Source organism: Labrus mixtus, chromosome 12, assembly GCF_963584025.1.
Source record: "Labrus mixtus chromosome 12, fLabMix1.1, whole genome shotgun sequence".
Lineage (NCBI taxonomy): Eukaryota > Metazoa > Chordata > Actinopteri > Labriformes > Labridae > Labrus > Labrus mixtus.
Genome location: NC_083623.1, coordinates 19,967,736 through 19,990,939, shown reverse-complemented (window position 1 = coordinate 19,990,939; position 23,204 = coordinate 19,967,736). Strand labels below are relative to the sequence as shown.

The 23,204-nt window shown below is 41.3% G+C and overlaps 1 protein-coding gene across 1 annotated transcript in view; it reads right to left on the bottom strand.

Annotated features, from left to right (window-relative positions):
* Nucleotides 1-23,204, bottom strand: part of phip (pleckstrin homology domain interacting protein) — a 40,994-nt gene extending 17,790 nt beyond the window's left edge. Inside the window, exons 1-18 of the mRNA XM_061052498.1 lie at nucleotides 23,052-23,204; nucleotides 22,882-22,940; nucleotides 22,767-22,796; nucleotides 22,556-22,615; nucleotides 19,404-19,554; nucleotides 19,093-19,191; nucleotides 18,601-18,761; nucleotides 13,035-13,256; nucleotides 11,854-11,954; nucleotides 11,144-11,214; nucleotides 10,652-10,752; nucleotides 10,228-10,268; nucleotides 9,444-9,542; nucleotides 7,974-8,130; nucleotides 7,068-7,202; nucleotides 3,579-3,707; nucleotides 1,471-1,696; nucleotides 321-467 (exon numbers count right to left, since the gene is read on the bottom strand). Coding sequence (XP_060908481.1) covers nucleotides 321-467; nucleotides 1,471-1,696; nucleotides 3,579-3,707; nucleotides 7,068-7,202; nucleotides 7,974-8,130; nucleotides 9,444-9,542; nucleotides 10,228-10,268; nucleotides 10,652-10,752; nucleotides 11,144-11,214; nucleotides 11,854-11,954; nucleotides 13,035-13,256; nucleotides 18,601-18,761; nucleotides 19,093-19,191; nucleotides 19,404-19,554; nucleotides 22,556-22,615; nucleotides 22,767-22,796; nucleotides 22,882-22,940; nucleotides 23,052-23,091 — 2,029 coding nt within the window. The 5' untranslated portion in view covers nucleotides 23,092-23,204. The remainder of the gene's footprint in view (nucleotides 1-320; nucleotides 468-1,470; nucleotides 1,697-3,578; nucleotides 3,708-7,067; nucleotides 7,203-7,973; nucleotides 8,131-9,443; nucleotides 9,543-10,227; nucleotides 10,269-10,651; nucleotides 10,753-11,143; nucleotides 11,215-11,853; nucleotides 11,955-13,034; nucleotides 13,257-18,600; nucleotides 18,762-19,092; nucleotides 19,192-19,403; nucleotides 19,555-22,555; nucleotides 22,616-22,766; nucleotides 22,797-22,881; nucleotides 22,941-23,051) is intronic.

Sequence of the window (23,204 nt, the reverse complement as noted above, 5' to 3'; positions counted from 1 at the left end):
ATTGTGCGTTTATTTGCCTCTCCCACTAATACCTATTTTGCGCTTGCAGTCATCCCGCTCTCTGTCCAAACTCTCCTTGATGTAAACCAGTAAAACACGCAAAAGCCTAACTTAAATAGTACCGCCTCCTGTTGTCATTCACGCAAATTTTCTTAGTAGATCACCCACAAACGCCCACCAACCAAACATGCAAACTTTTGGAGTGAACACGCAATTTAGTACTCTTTAATTGGGAGCTTAGTAAATCTGGCCTTAAGTGTCAGAGGCTCTGATCACATATATAGAAGGAGTCGGCCTGTCCTGTCATGACGCGATCTTACCTCTGCTTGCTCTGGTGTTTGCAATAGCAGAAGCAGGGATCTCACTGTTTCCCCGTCTCTGGTCCTGCTCCTGTTGCAGCCTCTGAATCATGGTATCCAGAGGACTGGAACCGTCCACCGCCTGCTCACTCACCACTTGGTTCAAGCCTGACTCAGACAGGAACAGATAAGAGAGAGAGAAGAAGAATGACTTCAAAAGTGAATGTCAAAGAGAAACACAAAGAGTTCTGCTGATAAAAAGCTGAAATTCAACAACAATTTCAAACAGTAAGAAGACCCCTCCTGCTGAACAACACACAAACACACATAGCTTTCATTTACAATCCTGTACTCTGCATTTCACAATACTCCTTCACATACGAAAATTGTTCTTTCCCCCAAAAAGAATTTGCATAGTACCACAATACCCAGCATGCTTCTTAGAAGATAGAAGAAGATTTCATTTATCCACGAGGGGAAATTCATTTTTGAGACATGCTACACACACGTAGGCTGAAATACACACATGCACAAACAGGATCCTATGAACGTGCACTAATGGAGAGATGTCAGAGTGAGGGGGCTGCCCACAGTAAGCGCTCCTGAGCAGGGGGAGGTTGGGAACTTGCTCAAGGGCACCTCAGCAGTAAACTGGCACTTCTCCACCAGACCAGTTTCCAGATTTGGTCCACACCAGGACTTGAACCAGCAACCCCCCGGTTTCAAATCCAGGTCCCTACAGACTGAGCTACTGCAGCCCACAAAACAGCAGCAGTGCAAGGTTTACATCATCCACTAAACGAAAAATCTCAGAGCGCATAGAGAGTCACACTGGAATTACTTCTTTCTCCATTTTTTCATTAACAACTGATTGTTTCTGTTTATATTCATGCAGAGACCTTAAAGCGCCTTGTTAATTCTGTTTGTAATTGCCACTGCTGGTGTAGTTTCAGTTAAATGCCTCTCATTAAGCACATTTAGGGACAGATAATGTTCTTGTTAGGCTACAAGAGTAGTATCATCAGCTTGAATAAAGGGTCTTTGATCAGCTGACAGACAAGCTGTGATGAGACAGAAAACAACAGCATCTCCTTCAGGTAAGGACACGATCTGAGTTCAAAGCCTCAGATCATGAAGAGAAGGCACACTCCTGGGGGTCTGAACTCTGTACCTGAGGAGGTGACTCCCATCTGTGGGATCAGCTGCTCGTCCCTGCAGCCCTCCCTGCCGGGCACCAGGCGCTGGTATCGAGGCGGGTGGGGGTTCCCGTCCACATCCACCAGGAAGGGAGGGGGCATGAGGTGAGGCGCCTGCTGAGTCTGCTCGTCCAGCACGTAGTTGTTGGCGTCTCGGATCAGCGGCCGGTAGTCGGTATGGAAGAACATCTGGTCCGCGATCTGAAAGGTAACATGGTACACTTAGTCGGCTAAATATATTTTTCAGAGACACATCGACAACCACAGATACAAATAATAACAGATTTAAACATGAAGAAGACTACTCTTGCCACCAATTAAAAAAATATACAAGGTAGGAAAATGAAAAAATGATTCAGAAATTTTTTTAACTTCAAGTCCTGATGAAATGAAAAATACATTTTCCCAGTTTTAATCCAGCGTTCATGTGATAAATGTTCATTTATCTGCCATTATGGGCCAAATCTTTTTCAATAAAGCATGTTCTGAGTATTTTTACATGTATTTTTTCTTCCTCTAAAATGTTCCAAATGTCTGATGACTCATCCTGCACTCCGGGACATTACCAAATTTTTGACCACTTAAAAGTTCTTTGTCGAAGCTAATGATTCAATCATATTCATCCCAACGTTAGGTTCCGCCTTCTATTTGTGATTTGTTTCAGAAATACGTCTCGACATGGCCGTTAGGTATTCTAGTCAGTTCTGTTTCACGGGGACTTAAAACTTGTGATCCACACATTAAAGCCAGTTTATAAAGTAAGTTAAAGAAAAGATTTAAAGCATGGCTCAATTCCACTGCGGAATATTACACAGTACAGGCACCCTGGTAGAGAAAAGCAGTCACTTTAAGTTTTGAGCTTAGACTGTGCAACAAATAAAAAAGTCTTGCTTTCAGGACCGCAGGCTACACTCTGTTTCATAAAGAGTTAAAAGGTCAGAAAGAATTGGTGGATTTTTCTGAGCCTTAAAGCTCTTGTAAGGAACTTGAAAGTTTGTGTAAATTTTTGGTTTTCGCCAGTGGACAAAGCTTTCATATCTTGTCTGATCTTGTCCTGTCTTTGTATGTCATGTTTTCTGATGGGAAATCTCATCCTGCTTTCTTGTTACAGCCTAAACCAGCTGAAAATGTCTCACAGGAGCTTTCAAAGTTATAATCATGTTATGGCATTTGTTACATTTTCAGAGATAAATTTCATGACACAACATGATGATGTAATTTCCTGTTGGGGCTCATATTGGACCTGCAGTGGGCTTGGCCAGACTGTGCACGCTCTGAAGCTAATCTGCTGCCATCCACTGAGAAGCATCAGACAGACAATGCTGTATGTTATTAATTAGATCATAGAGGTGTTAAAGAAATGCTACCAGTAGTTATTTTAAGAACATGTTGTTTAATTAATAGTTTCCTGTCATGTAAATGTAACTCTTAAGCTAGCACAAAGACGTTGTATGTTTCATTGTTTTTATCTTGCAGTTTTCCACCAACATCTTTATAAGGATGAGTGACAGGAAATGTTGACATTGGTGTAACTCTGAGTTTAGTCAGAGTTTCAACACACTGCACGAGAACACAACAATAGTGTCCAATCAGTTCTTATCTATACAAGTAGTAGCCAGTGTAGGTGAGCCAAGACAGGAGTAATGAGGTCTGTAAGGTTAAAGCAAGCTAAAATTCTTCCTGCTTTATTTTGGAAAAACTTGGGACATGATTATTTTTCAAAGCCATTACCCCCAATTCAAACATACTCTGTGCACGCCGCGGTCGCTGCCACTCTATTATATACTTTTCTAGTATTTTAAAGATGATTTGATTCTTTTGACACATTTAAGAACTGAACAAGAAGGATAGTGCAGCTCTTTTTCTACTTGGAGGTCAGGTTGGTGTCAAAAATCACACCCTCATCTCTTTTCACTGGCACTACTCTAAATGAAGATTCTTTCTAGAAGTGTAAAATGGGATTTCTTGCTTTGGGCTACACAAATATGGGTATTTCAGTTTTACTGCTGGTAGCAGTTGCTTGAGTTCCTGGATGTCATGCGCAGGTCTGTATCAACATTTTTAGTTGAGCGTGTTGCTTTACCTTGTCGTACTTGCTGCTGGAGCCAAAACCAAAGATGAGCAGGTGTCCATGGGAGTCTGTGGCTGCAAAGTGCTGTCCATCTGGGCTACATTTGCAGTCAAACAATGCTCCGTGGCCCTGGCCCTCGATCTACCCAGAGAGAAAGAGAGAGGGGGGGAAGAAGTGGAAATAGATGCACACTGTAAATCATATTATTACACTAGCCGGGGGAGTTGTATGTCTACTGGTAATCCATAAACCACCTGAACAGTACTAACAAGCATTGACTGACAATATTATACTTGAATAATACATACAACTAACACATTTATGAATCAGCCAATATCCAGAATAAGAAACTGTTGTGTGTGGATTTTTTTGGGTAAACCCTCAGTAGGCAACATTTCTTATTTCTTGTAGCAAAAGTGCAACAAATATAAAGTTTGACAACAGAAAGACGAGTCAATCAAAACCAAGCACCACCTGCAGAAAGTGCAACATCATCAGAAGAAAGGAGAAGAGACGCTGTTCAGACCATCAGCTTTCTGTTGCCTTCAGTTTGTTCTGTGGGTATTCCTTCACTCTTAAAATAACTCCATTAAATCAGGGGATAAAAGACGAGTTGTTGCCTCTTTGTTCCTAATTTTGTTCAAAATAATGTGTTTGCAAAAGCACTAGCTCACACAGATAACCAAACTAAGACTGAAGCACTGCCTTTTCTGCTACCTTGTCCTGAGGTATATATGTAGAAAAGGAGCATATGTTTTCTGACACCTTGAGTTGACTGGTGATGTTAACAGATAAATGTGCAGATGTTGTGAAAGACAAGACTGCAGAGCATCCTCCTCTGTCGGCTTTCACTTCAGTTTAGCTGTTATCTTTACAGACAGGAAACATGACTAATAATAAGGGAGAGTACAAGATATTAGAAAACTACAAACTAAAAGACAAAAAAAATATGTTTTGAATACAGGAAACAGAAACTGGTACACTTTCATATGATGACACATTGGGTATGTAGTATGAGCCGAAATCTTGGTATTAAATTTTGTGTATGACATAAATGTCTGGATGTAAACTTCATTTGCCAGAATTCTCAAGTAAGAAACCGAACCACACACTGGTCGTACTAAAGAGCCCCAAAATGCATTGCGGCCCTCAGACTATCCTATGGTGGCGCTCACCAGCCAGTCAATGAGTGGTACACAAATAAAAGTAACCGTACTGTAAAACATTTTACATGTTGTCAAAATATATTGAAATGACTACGTCGCTGTCTGAGAAATGAACAGATTGATTTTGTTGTTGAACTCTATTTATGGACCGACAGTCTTGCTATCTTGATGCTATCTTATTTACCGCAGCTAGGAGCAGAAATACGTCACATGACCTGTAGTTTAGTATGTTGCTAACAACTTAGTGAGTAGGTGAGTGAGCAGTGTGCTGTATGATGTAGCAGGTAGTATGTTAAGTAAGTGGTTTCAAACACAGCCAATTTCTAAAAATGGGAAAGTCATGGTGGCAAAGTAAAAATGGGTGATATTGCACACATATATATTGATATATGTTGAGGAAGAAGATAGGCCTGCACACTGGAACAAATGCCACAAAACGTTTTTGTGTGCGGGCACATCTTCTGCCTCAGTCTGCTGTTTTTTGCACTGCCCTGCTCTTTATGCCAAAGTAAAAGTACTAATTTTACTCCTTGTGAGATGACTTCAGAAGAGGAAAAGGAAACAATGATTGTCCCTCTTGAAAATAAAAACCTGTACAAAGGAGACTAAAACAAACTGTCTCTTTACGTATTCACAAAGGCTGAAATGCACCGCCAAGGAATTAGCATCTCCGTACTCTGGTGCTGTTTGCACATTAAAATAATAGATAATATGGGTACACTTGGCACTTTTTGTAAATTGGCTCTGAGAAAAGGAGCCTCGCAACAAAAATAAATAAATTCACAAACACCAGTGCTGAATGCCACATGCAGTTAGAGAAACACAATGAGCATATTCACAGAGTTGTGGATGACTAAAGCTCAGTAAGAATAAGAGATATGATACTCAAACTCCTCAGTGAGTCTCCAGATTCGGGTTGTCAGAGGCTCACCCCTGGAAATTAAGGGCACACCTCTGTCACATGTGTGGACGCAGCTCTGGAGCATTTATGGAAGAGAGGAACAAGAGCCTGATTTTAAGTAGAAGCCCTGAACTTTCTTCCAGCATCACATGTGTTCAGTCTTGGCTTCATACATAGATTGTAAAAAGAGCTGTGCCTCTCCATCCAGCTCATCATCTGACTAGGGGTTGAAATGAACTCCGTCAGCATGAGTGAGCATCTCTCACAGCAGAGAGCCCAGACAGTCGAGATGCTGACATCTCTCCTTCAGAACAAGACACATATCAAGAACCAGCTGCACTGAGCCACAAATCTTTACGGACGTGTTTGTGCTGTAATATTAAGAATCAAGCCAAGAGATGGAGTGCATAGCATCAGAGAGTTGTGATAAATTCATAATGTTATCAGTGGCCACTATCCATGTTTTGTAAATTAGTCTTTTAGGTGCTTTGCTACTCCAGTCTAACTTGGCTAATGTCTGCTAATATTTGCTAACATGACTCAATTCTTCTACTGAGCATGGTGTGCTCACGTTAGCACCGCTTCTTTTTTTATCTCAGATACTAACTGTGTGCTGACATTCCTGCCTCAGATCTCTGACTTTATGAATCTCTTCTGCTTGTACTACAGTTACACTAAATGTTTTAGCATTTTACAACTCTCCTCCAATAGACCATTTTCTCATTCTGTCTTTTCGTCTGTTCTTTTGTAAAAGTTGCGTAATCTCCCTCTTAGTTTGAAAATACAATTCTGGTCATTTCATGATCACACACTTTGTGTTACCAAACAAAACCTTTCACTGACTGTCTTTGATCAACAGCAAGAACTTTCCCGACTGATCAGCTGAGTGACTCACTTGGTCTGAGTCCGGATTAATGCTGTCCTTGGTTACCATAGTGACGCAGCAGGATATACAACAGTGGTTACGCTGACGGTGGCTACACATCAGATGAATAAGTACTGGGGCATATTTACTCAGTGTGATGTCATTGTTTAACTCCTTAACCTTAACCTTTGACTCATCAATACAGTCGCACACAGTTTATACACCACATGCCAGCCTGGAGGTGAGGGAGCAAGGAAGCAAAAAAGAAAGGGAAAGCAATAAGGGAGGGGAATAAATCAAGCGGTTGAGAAGGGAGAAATGGGAGACAGAGAAATGAAAAGGAAACCATGTGAAGCGGGAAAAGAGTCAAGACTAAAACAGAGAGAGAAAAAATGATATTCAGTGTTTTTGCTGATTCACTGAATAAAAAAAAATTAAGCATCTGTGTTACATGTGAAGTGAAAAATGTGAGGATCTGATCAGATTGTGTTGTCTGATTTTAGCCAAACGAGGTCAGAGTGAGAGGCATGAGAAAAGAGACAGACATGCAGATACTGGTTGAGTCATACCATGTTGAAATAAGAGCGGATCTTGACTCCTCTAGCCAGGTCCCACACAATACAGTTCCCATCATGCCCCGCCGAGAAGAGGATCCTTGGATCAAAAGGATGTGGCTCCAGAACAAACACCTCGTCCTCATGACCCTGCCATTAAAGAACATTTTTAGACACACAAAGAAATGAACAAAGATGCCAGTGTTTGATTCTTAAGTGTATGATTCACAAGACTCAGGCTGGATTTCACAGTTTTAACCCATTAACAAAAGAGGCCTTCTATTTTTAAGGTACAATACTTTGGCTCATTTACTTGCACATTTTTTCTTCTTGGTTTGATAGCTCTGCTTTTTCAGCAAATATCAAACGTCCTATATCCTTGAATGCACCGAGATAATTTCTGACAATCACTGCTGAGAACTGCAGAACCAGGTGACACAAAATCACTTGATTTAAGATAATATGTTCTGGATGAAATTTTGTATGATTTTATGATAGCTGCTTCTTTAGCTTGTGTTTGATGGTGATACTGTGTGTGTGTGTGTGTGTGTGTGTGTGTGTGTGTGTGTGTGTGTGTGTGTGTGTGTGTGTGTGTGTGTGTGTGTGTGTTTGTGTTTGTGTGTGCATGTGAGTGAGCGAGCAAGAGCATGTCTGACACTGTTTGTATTTTAGCTGTTCACATGGACCTGACTTCAACTCCCCTCTGTGGCAGTTTTGAAAGGAAACGTTATTGACAACTGTCAATGCTCCAACATGTCCAGACCGTACAGTGAGCACATAAATCATGAGCTGTGATTGTGCTTCATTGTGCTCAGTACAGCAACATAACAAAATCATTCCAATGCTTGTTAAACTCACACCAGCCTTCACATTTAATATTTTGTAACAGTGTTTGCATGAATGTGTTAAATCACTACATACCATCAGGACGTGGACGAGGTTTCCTGTGTTTGAGTTCCACACCTTCAGCGTCAGATTGTTGGCCGCTGTGATCACTGTACCGTCATGGCGATCCCATGCTACCATGGTAACCTTCAGCTTGGTCACCTTGTCTTCCAGAGGAGGAGGGTTGTACTTCCTGTAAGAAAGACGTTGATACATATACGTCATGTTTGCACCATGAATACAAAAAAGAGCAAACTGAAAATATGGTATTAAACAGATAAAATGCTACTTGACTTTTGATCCCAGAATGAACTATTATCACCTCGTCATTCTTATTAATGGATTTAATAATAATCATTATTTTAAAGGAGCTAGTCAGGTAGTTTGCAAACATTTCAGTGTTTAGCATAATTACTCAACTCGTCTGCTATTGTCATTTTTTAACATTTTAAAGAAAAAAACACCTCCAAAACATTTCATCACTTTCTTGTCTCACTGACATGACACAAAATATATTGTTGAATATTTCTTCACTATATGAAGTGAGATAAAGAATCAAATTACAATTAGGATGTTAGCTATAACTCAGCTTCATGTCTATCTGCTGACACTCATGTTTCACACAACTCCTTGGTCTGCAACGTCCTCAATCCAAAATAAACCTTGAAAGCTTTTTTCCATCCCTTAATGTGCACCAATCAATCTGAGGGTCGCTGATAGCTAGCTCTAGCTTCATCCGTCTGCATGAAAATGGTGTGAAAGCTTGAGGGTCTCCATCAGATGGGCCGAATGAACCCATGCTGAGTGAGAAAGCATAGCTTGTTTGTATAACATCTTTTCCTTTTGTATTTGTGATTTCACATGCAGCCTTAGTATCAGTCTAGTAATAATATGAGGACTTAATTAGAGTAATAGAGTAAATATTGTGCCAGTGTGTGGTTGTGTTGATACTGAACATCTGGCTTCAGCTTCATTTAAATACAGATTGTTTATAAATAACAATGTTAACATTGAATCTTTTATTTTTGCTATTGCTTTTTGTGTTCATTCAGGCAATAAAGACTTTAATAGTCTGTCATTGTCAGCTCCATTCAGTAAATCTATATTCTGTCCGGGAGCAGTCAGGTAATCAATCACTGTGTCACACTTTCTGCCACAGGTGTCACAGTGTTGTTTTTCTCTTTGACTTAATATACGGCTTATTGGCTTTAGATTTTGCAGCAGATTATTATTATCTTCATAGATAAATGCAACAACAAGAAAACACTGCTGCAAAAGTAATGCAATATTCTCAACACGGTATTCTTCATGCACTACAGGTTTGGGACTTTTGTAACAACATGATTGATTTTGGTCAGATTTAGACTGATGTCATAACCCGTTTTCATCCAAACCCACGACTCTGAGCTCTGAGTACAGCAGTGCTGGTGGATGAGCCAGACTTTGTCAGCCGTACACACACTCAAACAAACACACATACACAAACACAAACACACACACACATACCCGGGTAATTTGGTCTGCATGTCCAGCAGAATGCTCCTCCAACCCTGAGGCTGCAGCTGCCAGATTCGTGCTGTACCGTCTCTGCTGCCGCTTACAAACCTGCAACACACACACACAGGTGTACACACACACACACACACACACACACACACACACACACATTTATGTGAACACAGATTTATGCAGCAGCTAAACTGCAAATAAAACACTTGGGTCTATTTCATCTTTCTGCAGTACAACGAATGCTTTCATCCTCACACATCAGGATACACTAATTGCATGTACCCCCAGCCCCTCCTCTTTTTGTTCCTATTCTCCTCTGTCTCTCCTTTCTGCACAGACACACCGCCTCCCTCACTGCTGAGATTACAGAAAACTCAGGGGAATTACAGCTGAGCCGGTTTTTCTGCAAACTCCTCATAGACACATGCAATTTAACTTCCATTAAGTGTTTGATGCGTGCGTCTGTGTGTGTGTGTGTGTGTGTGTGTGTGTGTGTGTGTGTGTGCGTGAGAAGATGTGTTTTAAAGCATGTATCTGATAGAAAGTGAAGTTTGTGTTTCTGCTGAATCGTCAAGTTACAGTTACAACACCCTGAGGTTCTATAAAAGCAAACAGCAGTGCACACAAAAAACATTAAATACACCTCCTATGTAGCTCCACAAACACATACACACACACACACACGCACGCGCGCGCGCGCACACACACACACACACACACACACACACACACACACACACACACACACACACACACACACTAACAGTCTGTGTGAACTAACCTGTCACTGCAATGTGAAAATTGGATGCTGTCAACTTTGTCCTGGGTGAGACAAAAACAGAAGAAAAGTGAAAAATAACGCTGTGATTAACAAGCATTTCCCATGCTGATCTTCCAAGCTATGACAGATGTATTACTGTTGTTGTATGATCATTTCATTATTTTGGCAAAAACCTTTAAAAAATGTATTTATAAATCATGGTCTCAGAAACCACCTGCTCACTGTTGCACATTAAATATGTCCTATTTATTTATGCATGCTCCTACAATGATACAAGCCAAGCCAAACAGATTCTTAGGTTATACTTGTTAATTCAGAAGTTAAAACAATGCACTTCTGTACAATAGTTATGAATGTGAAGTTTAAACATCTTCCTTGAACATACAGAGAGTTACTTAAATGAGTGAGCACTGTGTTGACTTACTGTATGAGACTCGAGTTCAGAGATCTTCTCTGGTTCTCCTGATCCAAAGTAGTAAACTCTAATGATGTGATCTGTGCTGCCTGTGGCCAGGAACATCCCACCTGCACACACACACATTTACAGACAGCGTCAGAGTAACAGGATCGATATTTTCCAGTCGACATAAATAGCATACAACTTTGAGGATCAAACTCTGGTGATGGTGAAGTGTCTCTCTAATGTGAGTGCAAACTTTGGGGCATCTTTAAAGTCATCTAATGTTTGAGGTCAACAGCAGCCCAAAATAGAAATATAATCTCAGAGACTGTGAAGCACACTTATTCCACATTTAATGGACAGCAGCAAACCCACTCGAGTGTTAGTGTGTGCTCTGCTGGGATGGCTCTCCAGTTAATCTGAGATAATTGTGAGATTTTTTTTTAGATCTGGTGTTAGTTCCACTTTGGTAGTTTCAAAACATCTGAGCAATCTGCAAAATCAAGCTGTGCTCACCTGCGCTGAAGGAGGAGCAGATCATCTGGACACCCGGTCTGGAACGCTCTGTGAACTTACTGGGCCTCTGACTGGACACAAACACAAGCAGAGATGTATTTTTTTACAAGGTATCTTTTGGGCCATTTTTGCCGTTACTTTATATGACAGCTGAGGAGAGACAGGAAATTTTGGGAGCAAAGAGAGGGGGATGACATGCAGTAAATAGAAGGGCCGGATTCGAACCCACGGCCGCTGCGGTGAGGACAATAGCCTCTGCACATGTGGCAACATAACAATTAGGCTATCCAGCGCCCCACAAGAAGACAATTTAATCCAAAATGAAACACTGAACTATCAGTATTGATGTTAATAAAACAGCTTTGCTACATTATTGCTTCCCCTACTTGAAGAACTGTTTTTTTTATCTTTTAAATCTATTAATTTAGCACTAAGAAAAATGGCAATCAGTTCAAACAAACGATGATAGTTGAAAAGGACAATTGCAAAAAATACACAATGAACCATTTGGACTTAAGTTTGAATTTTAAGCTCATTGAAATGCTCTGCATAAAGCGAAAGCGTTTGCACATTAATAACACGATTAACTACGACCATAACAAATACACATACAACCATAGGAAATAAATAATGACATACACAGCAAAAGGTGTGAGTGGCCCTTGTGCAGGTGAGACTGTGTGTATCCTTGGTTGTGCATTGTGTCTCACCCAAACTTGAGCGTGCGCGCGTCCCACTGCCAGAAACAGATGGTGCCGTCAGCTCCGGTGGAGGACAGGTAGCGCTTGGAGCCGCTACAGAGGGGAGAAAACTGCAAACACAAACAATGAAATGTTCCAGCTCAGTACAATGTGTAATCGAAACATGCTGCTAACACTAGAGCAGGGAAATAAGGACAATTATCCCATGTGCTGACAAAGAAACGACCATGATAATGTAGGCAGAGGCTAGCCTGCTGGCTTAAATGAATATACAGGGATAAATATATAAAGCCAGGCAATATTATGTATTCTTCTTATTGTTAAGAAATGAAAAGACTGAAGCCAACACTGATCTACTAAAACAATGTTAAGTTAAATCCAATGACTGGGCGCCGTTAATAATCTCCTGGATGTGTTCTTTATTATGACCCATAATGAACCTGGACATTTATTTCATTTTCATTAACTCATGCGTTACCTGCTGCCATAAATACTTTTCATGGCATATTAAATTGTGTCAATAACAAGCCACCAACAAATGCACTATTTATTGTTGTATGACTAACATTCGCTTAAAACTACATCTCCAAGCTGCTACAGGACATAACTTTCTAGATTGATGTCTTCAGAGACAACAAACAGCTCGAGGCTGGATGTCATAGATGGGGATAGGAAGCTGTTATTTTCATGGGATTTCATGAGAAAAACACAGACTAACACCTGCCTTATCTTTAAACAACAGGCATGATGACAATCTGCTAATGGAACCAACAACATAATTTAATTAGGTACTAGATATGAACCAGTCATGACATCTATTCGTCTTGCCCTTATCTGCAGAGCATACAAAGACTGAAGGCTGTGATTGGCATGGTCTTAATGTTGTTTTAGTGGTTTCTTAATTCTACAACGAATACAATGACACATAATACTTCATATGCAGAAGCAGAAAATAAATAAAAATGCAATATGCAGACACAAATTGGCAAGGTTGCAACTCAAATCTAACAGGTTCTGCTAAACTATTCAATTTGGATGACGTTTCTGCATCGTACTGTTACATGAACAGACACACACTCAACAGACACTCAGCCTGTGTGCAAGAGTTAACATCATTTGCTTTTAGCTTACAATCCTCTTTTTGCACAAACGAAACACACAAAGACAAACACGCATGCACAACCTCGTACCTGCAGGGAGGTGATAGAGGCTGCATGGCCCTCCAGGACGGCCAAAGGGGCGCACGTCTGTAAGCACCACACTCGGATAGTTTTGTCACAGGATCCAGCAGCGATCATGGTGTTCTCGTAGCTAACAGCCATGTCTGATATCTCAGCAGCGTGGCCGCGCAGGGTGGCAAGAAGACGGCCGTCATCTGTACCCCAGATCTTCACGAGGCAGTCGTCTGAGCCCTGCGATTGAATGAAAAGACAGACACACACTTTGAATACAGTTTGAGAAGTGTCATGTGCCTCTGAGGACACTTGTAGAGAGACAAATGAAACCAGCCAAGTTAAAAAATACATTTTAAATACAAGTGGGCACATTGCAGCCTTAGACTGCCAGCAGATTGGCAAACTTGGAACACAAACAGAAGAAGGGACAAGATCCTTCTGATGCAAGAAATAAAGGTGATTTATTTGCAAGGTGTCAAAAAAATGACAATAAACTATTCAAGGCTCTAGATCTTCATCAGCACGAGTACTTCAGTGCATTTACATGAATGCTTTAATGTTGATTAATATCAGTAAAGTCAATACTAACACACTACAGCTGTCATGTAAACATCTGCACAAGAATAACTCAGGCTATAAGACAAACGACTGTGACAGTTAGAGTGAGCATTGCTTAATAAACAGGCAGCAGACTGTTAATGTGATGGGAGCATAAAGCAGTCATATTGTGTTTGATAATATACACTGAACACATTAAAGGTCAGATGCAGAGCTGTTGAGCATACAGCTGTTGACATCATTCATCAAGAAAAACCTTAATTTAGCAGTCGGGATGAGGGTCAGCACCTCCAAGCCCGAGGCCATGGTTCTCAGCTGGAAATCAGTGGATCGCTCTCTCCGGGTGGGGAGTGAGTCTTTGCCTCAAGTGAAGGATTTAAAGTATCTCAGGGTCTTGTTCGTGAGTGAGGGTAGGATGGACCGTGAGATTGACAGACGGATTGGCTCAGCGTCTGCAGTAATGCAAGCTTGGTACAAGACCATCGTGGTGAAGAGAGAGCTGAGCCTGAAGGTAAAGCTCTCGATTTACCGGTCGCTCTTCTGTCCAACCCTCACCGATGGTCATGAGCTATGAGTAGTGTATGAAAGAATAAGACTGCGAAATGCGGATACGAGCGGACATAATGAGTTTCCTCCAGAGGGTGACTGGGGTATGCCTCAAAGATAGGGTGAGGAGCTCAGACATTCGGGGGGAGCTCAGAGTAGAGCCACTAGTCCTCTGCATCAAAAGGAGCCAGTTGAGGTGGTTTGGGCATCTGATTAGGATGCCTCCTGGAACGCCCAACTGGGAGGAGACCTCGGGGTAGACCCAGAGTTCGCTGGAGGGATTATAGATTCTGTCGGGCCTGGAATCCCCCAGGAGGAGCAAGAAAATGTAGCTGGGGAGGGTCTGGGTGACTTACTGAGCCTGCTGCCAACTTGACCCGACCTTTTATTAAGCGGAAGATAATGGATGGATGGATTGAACCTTAACTTGTAAGTACCTTTAAAAAAATCTACTGTCCAAACTAAATAGAATCTCTTGATTAAGATGCTACTAAACAAATGTTATTAATTTGGGTTGCTGGGGGAACCAAGTTTGTGCACTTATGTTGATGCTTCCAGCTCTGTGAGGACTCTGGCTCCAGCTGTAAATTACAACAGCACCCGAGACAAATGATATTATCTCAAACCTTCTCAAACTCCACTGTGTACTCCACAAAGATATCAGATGGAGCTGTTTTGGGGGGTTTCTAGGAAACGGGAAATATTCAAGAAAGGAAATCCCTCCTATAGGCGTGATCCCAATCTCCACCCTGAAGCCTGAACTCTAAACCCTCACAGATTTCACTGACCCTGGTCGTACAGTGTGATCATGTTTGAGTCCACACAGTTTGAAATGGTATTAAGGGAGTAAAGGGAAAACGTTTTTATTACATCACGTTAGCTGAAAGCAATCATCACAGCTAAAACAAAGCCAGACTTCATAATGCATTTGTGACATTACAATGGTTAACATTTTACCAAACTACCAAGAGGCCTTAAAGTCACGATCAAATGTAAATCTATGGGAATATTTCACCTGAAATCCAGTATACTCCACCATCTTCCCTTTAGTCTATGCTTTCATTATTGTACATCAAGTAAGGAGCTGGACAATCGACAAAAATGCATCATAAATATCGCCATGAAGCTCGGTCAAGTTCAATAGGACAGTCTGCATCTATGCGATCTCGTGGTTGTTATGTGGTGTTGAAAAGTCTGTATAAGAGCATTTATGCACTTAACAAGTTGTCATTGGTACAGCCCTAAATCTGTCTGCACTTAGGGGCAAGGTGGCTAAAAAGTCATTGAGCTAGTGAATAGCGGGATTGGAATACGGACACACAGGCACATTTTTTAAACATTAAATAGCAGTAAAATGAATGCAGTCAGAGAAAGGAACCCCAAAAAAGGGTTACGACAGTAAATAATACATAAAGTAAAGCGTAGGAAAAGTTTTGCAGCCTTGAGGCAGCTTCCTACGCAGTCTTTATTCAGGATGAAAATGCACAATGTCCCTTGATGAAGACGTTGAGGCATCCCACACGATCTCAGCTCAGATTCTTTTTGGGATGGGACCAAGCTTGTGAGGGGTTAAAGAGTCTGTGATTAAACGTGTTGCCAGACACCTCTGTGCCTTGATTACTGATTATGCCAAAATCATTTTAAAAACAACAGGTAACCACTAGTGTCAAGACCAAAAAACACAGTGTGACATGATCTTTAGTTTTTTTTTTTTGTTTAACGTGTTTGTGAGAACGGCACATGAAGTGTACTGAGGGGGGGTTATGAATGAAAATGTAACTTAGGAAATAACTTGTGATTGCACAATCTTTACATAGTTCAATCAAACAGAGATTTGATTGAAGATAATACAGAGCAGCACAGTTTAAGTGCAGAGTATTTTTATAAGACACGCCATGCTATCAGTATCAGCAGAGATTTTGGAGGAAATGTGAGATGAAAACAGAACACCAACCCCCTCCTTTGAATAAATCATAATCACCCGCTCCATCACCAGAAAAACAGAGTCTGACTGCTGCTGCTGTTTCGTGGGGACTGATCAAAACAGAACGCGTCCTCTAAGCAACTTAGAAAAAGCTCAAGGACAAATTACGACTAAAATGAGAGCCAGACGTGAGAGGCGCAGGGAGACCTTATCCCAACTTTCCTTGTTGTTTTATATGTGAAGTCATGTTATTAACCATGTCAGGGACAAATGACACATACCAGTCAGTCTAATTGGTCTCTTCCAGTGTCCATGATAATGAGCTCGCAGCCATTTCTAAAGCGATAATACAATAATCAATATGGCTGTTTGCCAGTTATCGGTTTAAAACAAACCCATGCACTTGCTCATTGATCACAAATGATCTCAATGTATGTAAAGGCTAAACAATACCGTAAATTGTCAATTAAACTGCCTGCCACTGCAGCAAAAGTCTGACTGAAGGGATCCAAAAATAAGAAAATATATAAATAAAAATGATCTTGTGATGAAAGGAGACAGCAAGAGAGAGAGAGAGAGAGAAAAAAAAAACAAGAGCAGGAAGAGAGAAAAAAAGAGAGCGAGGGAGAGAGAGAGAGGGAGACCATGAACGAATTTTAATTTTGGCACTTAGCCAGGGCCTCAGAGGAAACATTTTCTCCGGTTATGATGAGAAATAGCAAGAAGAAGGGGGGGGGGAAGGAGGAGAGGAACAAAGGAGGGGCAGCACAGGATGAAGGACAGGGGAAGAGAAAAAGATAGAGAGCAAGAGCAGGGAGTGTAAGAAGGGTGGAAAGAGAGATAACAGGAAAAGAGACAGAGAGTCAATCTAACTCCCCCTCCTTCCTTTCCACCCCCTCCCTCTCAGCAGCCAGCCATTTTTGGAGATTTAAGAAGTGAAAGCTGGAAATGGTGAATAGCAGCAGGCAGTGTTTGATTGTAGAATCCTAACAGAAGGACGGCGACATTAAATCAACGTTATCTTATGTTCCTTCAATATTTAACACTTTACTAGTCCTGTATCTCGAACACAACCATGTGGAAAAGAAAAATAACAAAGCACATGTGTACAAGGGGCATCCAGTGGGCAACAGTCAACTTCGTCCTGTTGAAAATGACGAGGACTGCCCCCCTAAAAAGTCACCATTCAAGTCATCAGTCTAGAGCATCACAAGTCACCTCAAAATTTTAAATCGTATTACAGCAGTATTCTGTTTTTCGTGTGTGTGTGTGTTTGTGTGTGTGGATTGCAATGAGGAAAAAGTTAGTCTTACAACAACCCCTCAGTGTTCATTGTTCCTAAGGTTTTTAACAGGGATTTATCATTCCCAGAAGTCTCCTTCTTGTCCAGAAAAATGGAACAGTTTTATTTTTTGAGGAGACACAGAACGGGAGGAGGGGCTGCGAGCTGAGCTGCTGCTAACTTTAGCTTGTTCCTCGGAAAATGTGAGATCAAGAGGACCGATGAATAAAATTTAATTTTGGAGAAACAACAGTGATCCTTGACTGATGCTCTTAGCAGCTTATATTACACGCAGAATAAAGTGCCGAGTCAACAAGAATACAGGTCACTGTTAAATATTCATCACTGGTAATGAGATACAAAAGTGCACATTCCAACACAGTCAACTACAAAACCACAATAAAATGAGCCTACATACATGAGAGAGAAAGTAACTGCTGACAACATTTCCAACAGAAACAGACCAAAACGACACGGCCAAGGTCAGATACAAACTGAAACACAACAATAGCATCAGCATCTTTGGTAACAACAACATAACAAACACAACTATCTCCCCCCCCCCCCTTAACTTGAATTAAGGAGGGAAATGACACTGGGGACAAAAAGAGTGCCTGTATCTGTTGGAGTTAACAGTGGGGGGAAAACACGACACAAATGCCAGATGCTAGAAGAGTTTGCTGTGGGAAAATAAAAACGTATGTTGAAACTCTAAATTGGCCCGCCCAAATCAAATGACATAATTCGGACTCAGGTACAGCCCTAAAAGAGGCCGGGGGAATACCCTGTTCCTCGTCTTCAAATTTAGTAACTGTGCTGAAGAAGCGTCTATTGCTCACCTGCAGGAAGAACTCAGCTCTAACCGTGAGTCACTCAGTAAAAGCATCAAACCACCACAGTAAGATAAACAGTAATTACATCTACCAGATCTGTTACCACAGGCTTAACAGAGACTCGGTCATCTAGGGAAGCACAACACAGCATGCAACGACCTTAAATAGCATAAAAGAGGTGACTTGAAATGTAGACAAGGGAAACAATAGATCACAACAATGATGTTGAAATCAACTTGGTGGGTTTATAAAGGTATTACAAGCAGTGAGATATGCCCCAGAAGACGACAACACACACACACACACACACACACACACACACACACACACACACACACACACACACACACACACACACACACACACACACACACACACACACACACACACACACACACACACACACACACACACACACACACACAGAGACATCCCTACCGTGAAGATGCGTCGCCCCGTCCTGTCAAAGGTGACACAGTACACGGACGACAGATGTCCCAGGATCCTCTTGTGCATCTTCATGTGCTGATATACAGCAGTGGGTACCAGCTGACGCAGCCGGTAGGAGCCATTCAGCCGGCGGCCGAAGCCCGTCTCGACTGGGTGAGAAGAGACGACAGAAGCCATGAGACATTATTGTGGGTGAAGAAATCCGCAACAAATGAATGAAATCCCACTTCATGCAATAAAATACTTTTAAGGATATGAAAATGGGCCACAGTTGTGTTTATATGCCCTGTGCAAAAAAATACGCTGTTATTCTGAAGGAAATCAATAATCAAGTCACAGGAAATGCGACTGGAGGTGAAGACCTTGGCAAGCATAGAGCAAAACATCTGACTCATAAATGGATTATCAGAGGACCAAACAAACACAAACAATGTTCGAGTGTTATTTTTTGTTTATTCCAGTTTCCTGTGTTTTCTTTACCAATATTAGGTGGGCTCCCGTAGATAATAGGCGGCTCCGGTGGTCGCCCGCAGTGCAGCGCAGCCAGTGCTGAGCCCTTCCACACAACATGCTTGCAACCTGGAAAAAGTGAACACAAGATTGTTGCATAAAAGCACACACGTTAAACAGATTGTGTCATCTGTGCGCTCTGTTCTTTATGCATCTACTTATATTTGCATAAAAGCATGGAAGAATATGTTAACATGAACATGCAGAGATGTAATACAGCAACTGCCTCAGACATGAATATGTTTACATTAAAGTAGCCCATGTGTTAGATCTCCACTCACTCTTTGTGGTCCGCAGGAGATTCTGCCGGCCGGCCCCCAGCAAGCTGCTGAGTCCAGGCACGCTGGCAGGGACCTCCTTCTCCAGCAGCGGACAAACTCTGGAGCAGACCTGCAGCAGGTGGTCTGCACTGATGTGCCGGTAAAGCTTCACCTGAAAACACACACATTTATCTTAGCTTGTATTCAGGCTTTAAGTGACAAAATACCAGTCTGACATGAACTAACCTTTTTAACGAAAAGCTTATTCATGAATTACTAGCTGTGTCCATAGGTTCAGAAAATCTCCCTATACAAACACATGTTTTATACAACTATAAATATAAGTAAAATAACTTCCAGTGGGTCATTTTGCATTCAGACCAAGTAAGAGAAGGATTTTTACAGGCGAATTTGAAATGTGGATGAAAAAGTTTGTTATTTGGCTTGAGTCCTTTTAGTTTCAAACTATTAAGCATAAACACACAAAAAACGATTTTCAGCAGAGTGAGGAAAAGCAAACGACAAGGTCACTCACTTCCTAAGATGTCTGTTTGTTTGCATAGAACTTCTACAGTAAAGGTGTGCCTTTAAAAGCGTGTTTACATGCAACACAGATAAATCAAATAGGACTACTGAGGAAAAAAATTATAATAAACGATACTACCACTTTGCTTATTTGATATTTGGTTTTAAACAAAGCAAAATTCATAGTCTGAAACACATTGTAAACATTCAAACAAAAATATGAATTATTAGTTGTAAATTAGGAAATTCAATATATAATAACCGGTTGTGCAACAAAACAAATCCTTGTTTATTTAAATGTGTGTCTTTAGAATGATTATGGATGCAGTTCACGTGAAGTGTAGTAAAGCAGCAGAGAAGGGGGGTGTGGCATGCAACACAAGCATGAAGCTGTATGTAAGCTACGCTCCTATAAACACACTGTGTTGTCTGACTCCACTGACACATGGGGTCTATAATCCCGAGGAAACACACACACACACACACACACACACACACACACACACAAGTGATAGCAGCACAACACACAGGATGAAAGAGCTGCTCAGTGTTTACTTCAAGATGCAGAATTATTATACTACATATTGATTAAATAATAAGACGTGCAGTTATCCTCTTTATTTCAGACACATAATGTTCAAACAAGTCTGAGACTAGAAATGTCACCCACTCACACACACATTAAACCCATTCCTTTATCTGAGCACTGACAGATAACACACACACACACACATACAATTAATGACCCCTTAATTGCTTTCAACATCCTTGTTGCTTCAGAAACGTGATCAGTGTTTCTAAGCTCATATCAGAGCACAAGCGTCTCTCGACACACAAAGCCCAATCAAACACACACACACACACACACACACACACACACACACACACACACACACACACACCCTAATAAACAGAGTGATGTGTAATAACAATTTGCCTCATTTTACTTGCTCCCTTAGGGTAATGGATAACACTAGCCGAGTCCCAGCAGCAGCACCTGAAAGCACATGGCATCTTAACGCACATACCTCTAACCATCTACAAAGCATATAAACCTTCTATTCTAACATACTGTGCAAACATCACCAGGCTATTACTAACAGAAGATACTATTATACTATTATCTTCTGTAAAAGACATTTTTGAAATCAGTTCATTATCTAATGTAAAAATCGAAATAATTAATTTGGTGTAAATATGGTTAAAATTGTAATAGGCTGCTATTTTCAGACAAAAATCGATCCATACTTTTAAATATGATGTCCTCCTATTTTATAATATATGCTAAATTAAAATTATTATACATTTAATTAATCCGCCTTAATTAATAAGGCGTAATTAATATCGTTAATTATTACAATAGCATTGAAATCCGCGTCGGATCCTCTTGTTGCCCAACCCCCCCACCCACCCCCCCTCTCCTGTTCAGACCCAGACAACAACCTACACAACACCTCTGATAAACATGTCAACCCGCTGTTACCGAGCCTCCAAACAACGCTGTCTCCATTTGGTCTAATACTTCAAAAAACCCTCTGCAGTATATATTTTTTTAATCGTAGGAAATTATGCACAATAGACAGGAGGCAGGCTGATCGGCCGGGTATGGCAGGAGGAGGAGGAGTAACTGAGAGCCAAAGCAGGAAGAGAGAGAGAGAGAGGAGAAAAACACACACGGGCAGGCAGAGAGACGCTGTCAATTATTTCTTAAACGTAAAAAAAATGTACACCCTGGTAAATCTACACCCCGTGCAATGTGGATGTTTATCTGTTTCTCTGCGTGTGTGACAGAGGAAGAAGCGACAAAAATACACGCATGATACGAGAAATAGGCCAAAGGTTGTATTTTTTTATAATAATATAAATTAAACTTGTAAAATATCTAAAAGTGTCCAATGCACAATAATGCCGAAAAGAAAGAAACTAAACAAACATACACTGTGGTGATTAATTCTCTCCACGCCCCCATGCGTAAACTGCGCTTTCAGCCGAGTCCTGTTTGTTTACATGATCATTAGCGACAATTAATAAGAGCGATTGTAAGATATGAGCAAAAAACATTACCTCGCATCTTCTCAAAAACTCATCTCTTCTCTGCCACTCGAGATTGCACCACAATCCCCCTAAAAACTCCTCTCCAAAATGTCTCCACAATAAGCGTGCAGCAGCCTGAAGTCAACCGAGAGCTGTAACTCCAGCTTCACTGAATATACTCTTTATATTCTCCTCAAAATGTCCTGTTTTCTAACTCTTGCCCCCCTGTGTGTTTTCAACCCATGCACACAAATTATGCTTCTAGCAGGACAAGAGCGCCTCCATCTCTCTCTGGCTTGTGGCGCAGGGAGTCCCTCCTCCGGATCCTGGCGCTCCTACACCACAACACTCATGACGTATCAACATTTCACACACAATTTTCCAACAACTATTACAACCTTTTGGACATGCATGGCACCAAACTCGCACACCACGGTGCACAGGGCGCTGGGACCCGACCCCTTGGTGCCCCAAATCGGCCCCAACCTGCAGGCAGCTCGCCCTGCATAGTCTTTTTCAGTTCTTTTCTCAGCCACCTGATTTAAAAATTGCGGGAAATTCAATTTTTATTTTGCTCTCTAAAAACTTTTTCCTCAGTTATAGGGCTCCCTTACCAAATTTTCGTACGTCCCGGGGTGTTCCTGCCCTGTCCAGTCCAGCCTTATGGGTAGAAGCTGAGATAGAAAAATAGTGCATACTGTGACCATCCAGTATATAAATGTATCAAGTGATGTTTTAAATCTCTAAATGATAAATCAGAGTAAAAGCAACATCACAAAGTACAGTGCAGAGAGATGTATCTCTCTCGTCTTGCTGACTGCTTACCTCCTTCTCCTCCACCTCCCTTATCAGGGTCTGAAAATAGGATAGAAATACAAAATTACACCCCATGACAATTTCGGACATATTATAAATTATCCTAAAATGCATAAACACCAACCTCGGCTGCTTTTTGACACGGTCCAGCTTCTAGAAATCGGGCTATTAGGAAGTACAGTTCTGGTATGGTTGGAGGGGGAGAGAGGACGGGAGCTGCGTTAGAAGAGGGCACCGAGGAAATTTGGGGATATTACAACAACCATGACATATTTTCCGATCTCCTCTACTCACCAGAAGTCAACTGCGCGATGTGTGTACTGTCTGAAGCCATTTTGGTGTTGTTTGCCAGGGCAGCGCAGAGCCTGTGTGCTGGGTCTAGGTGGCTGCCCTGTAGCTGTCACTGTTTATCCACCAGGAAGAGGCTGCCTCCATTCAGCTCTGCTC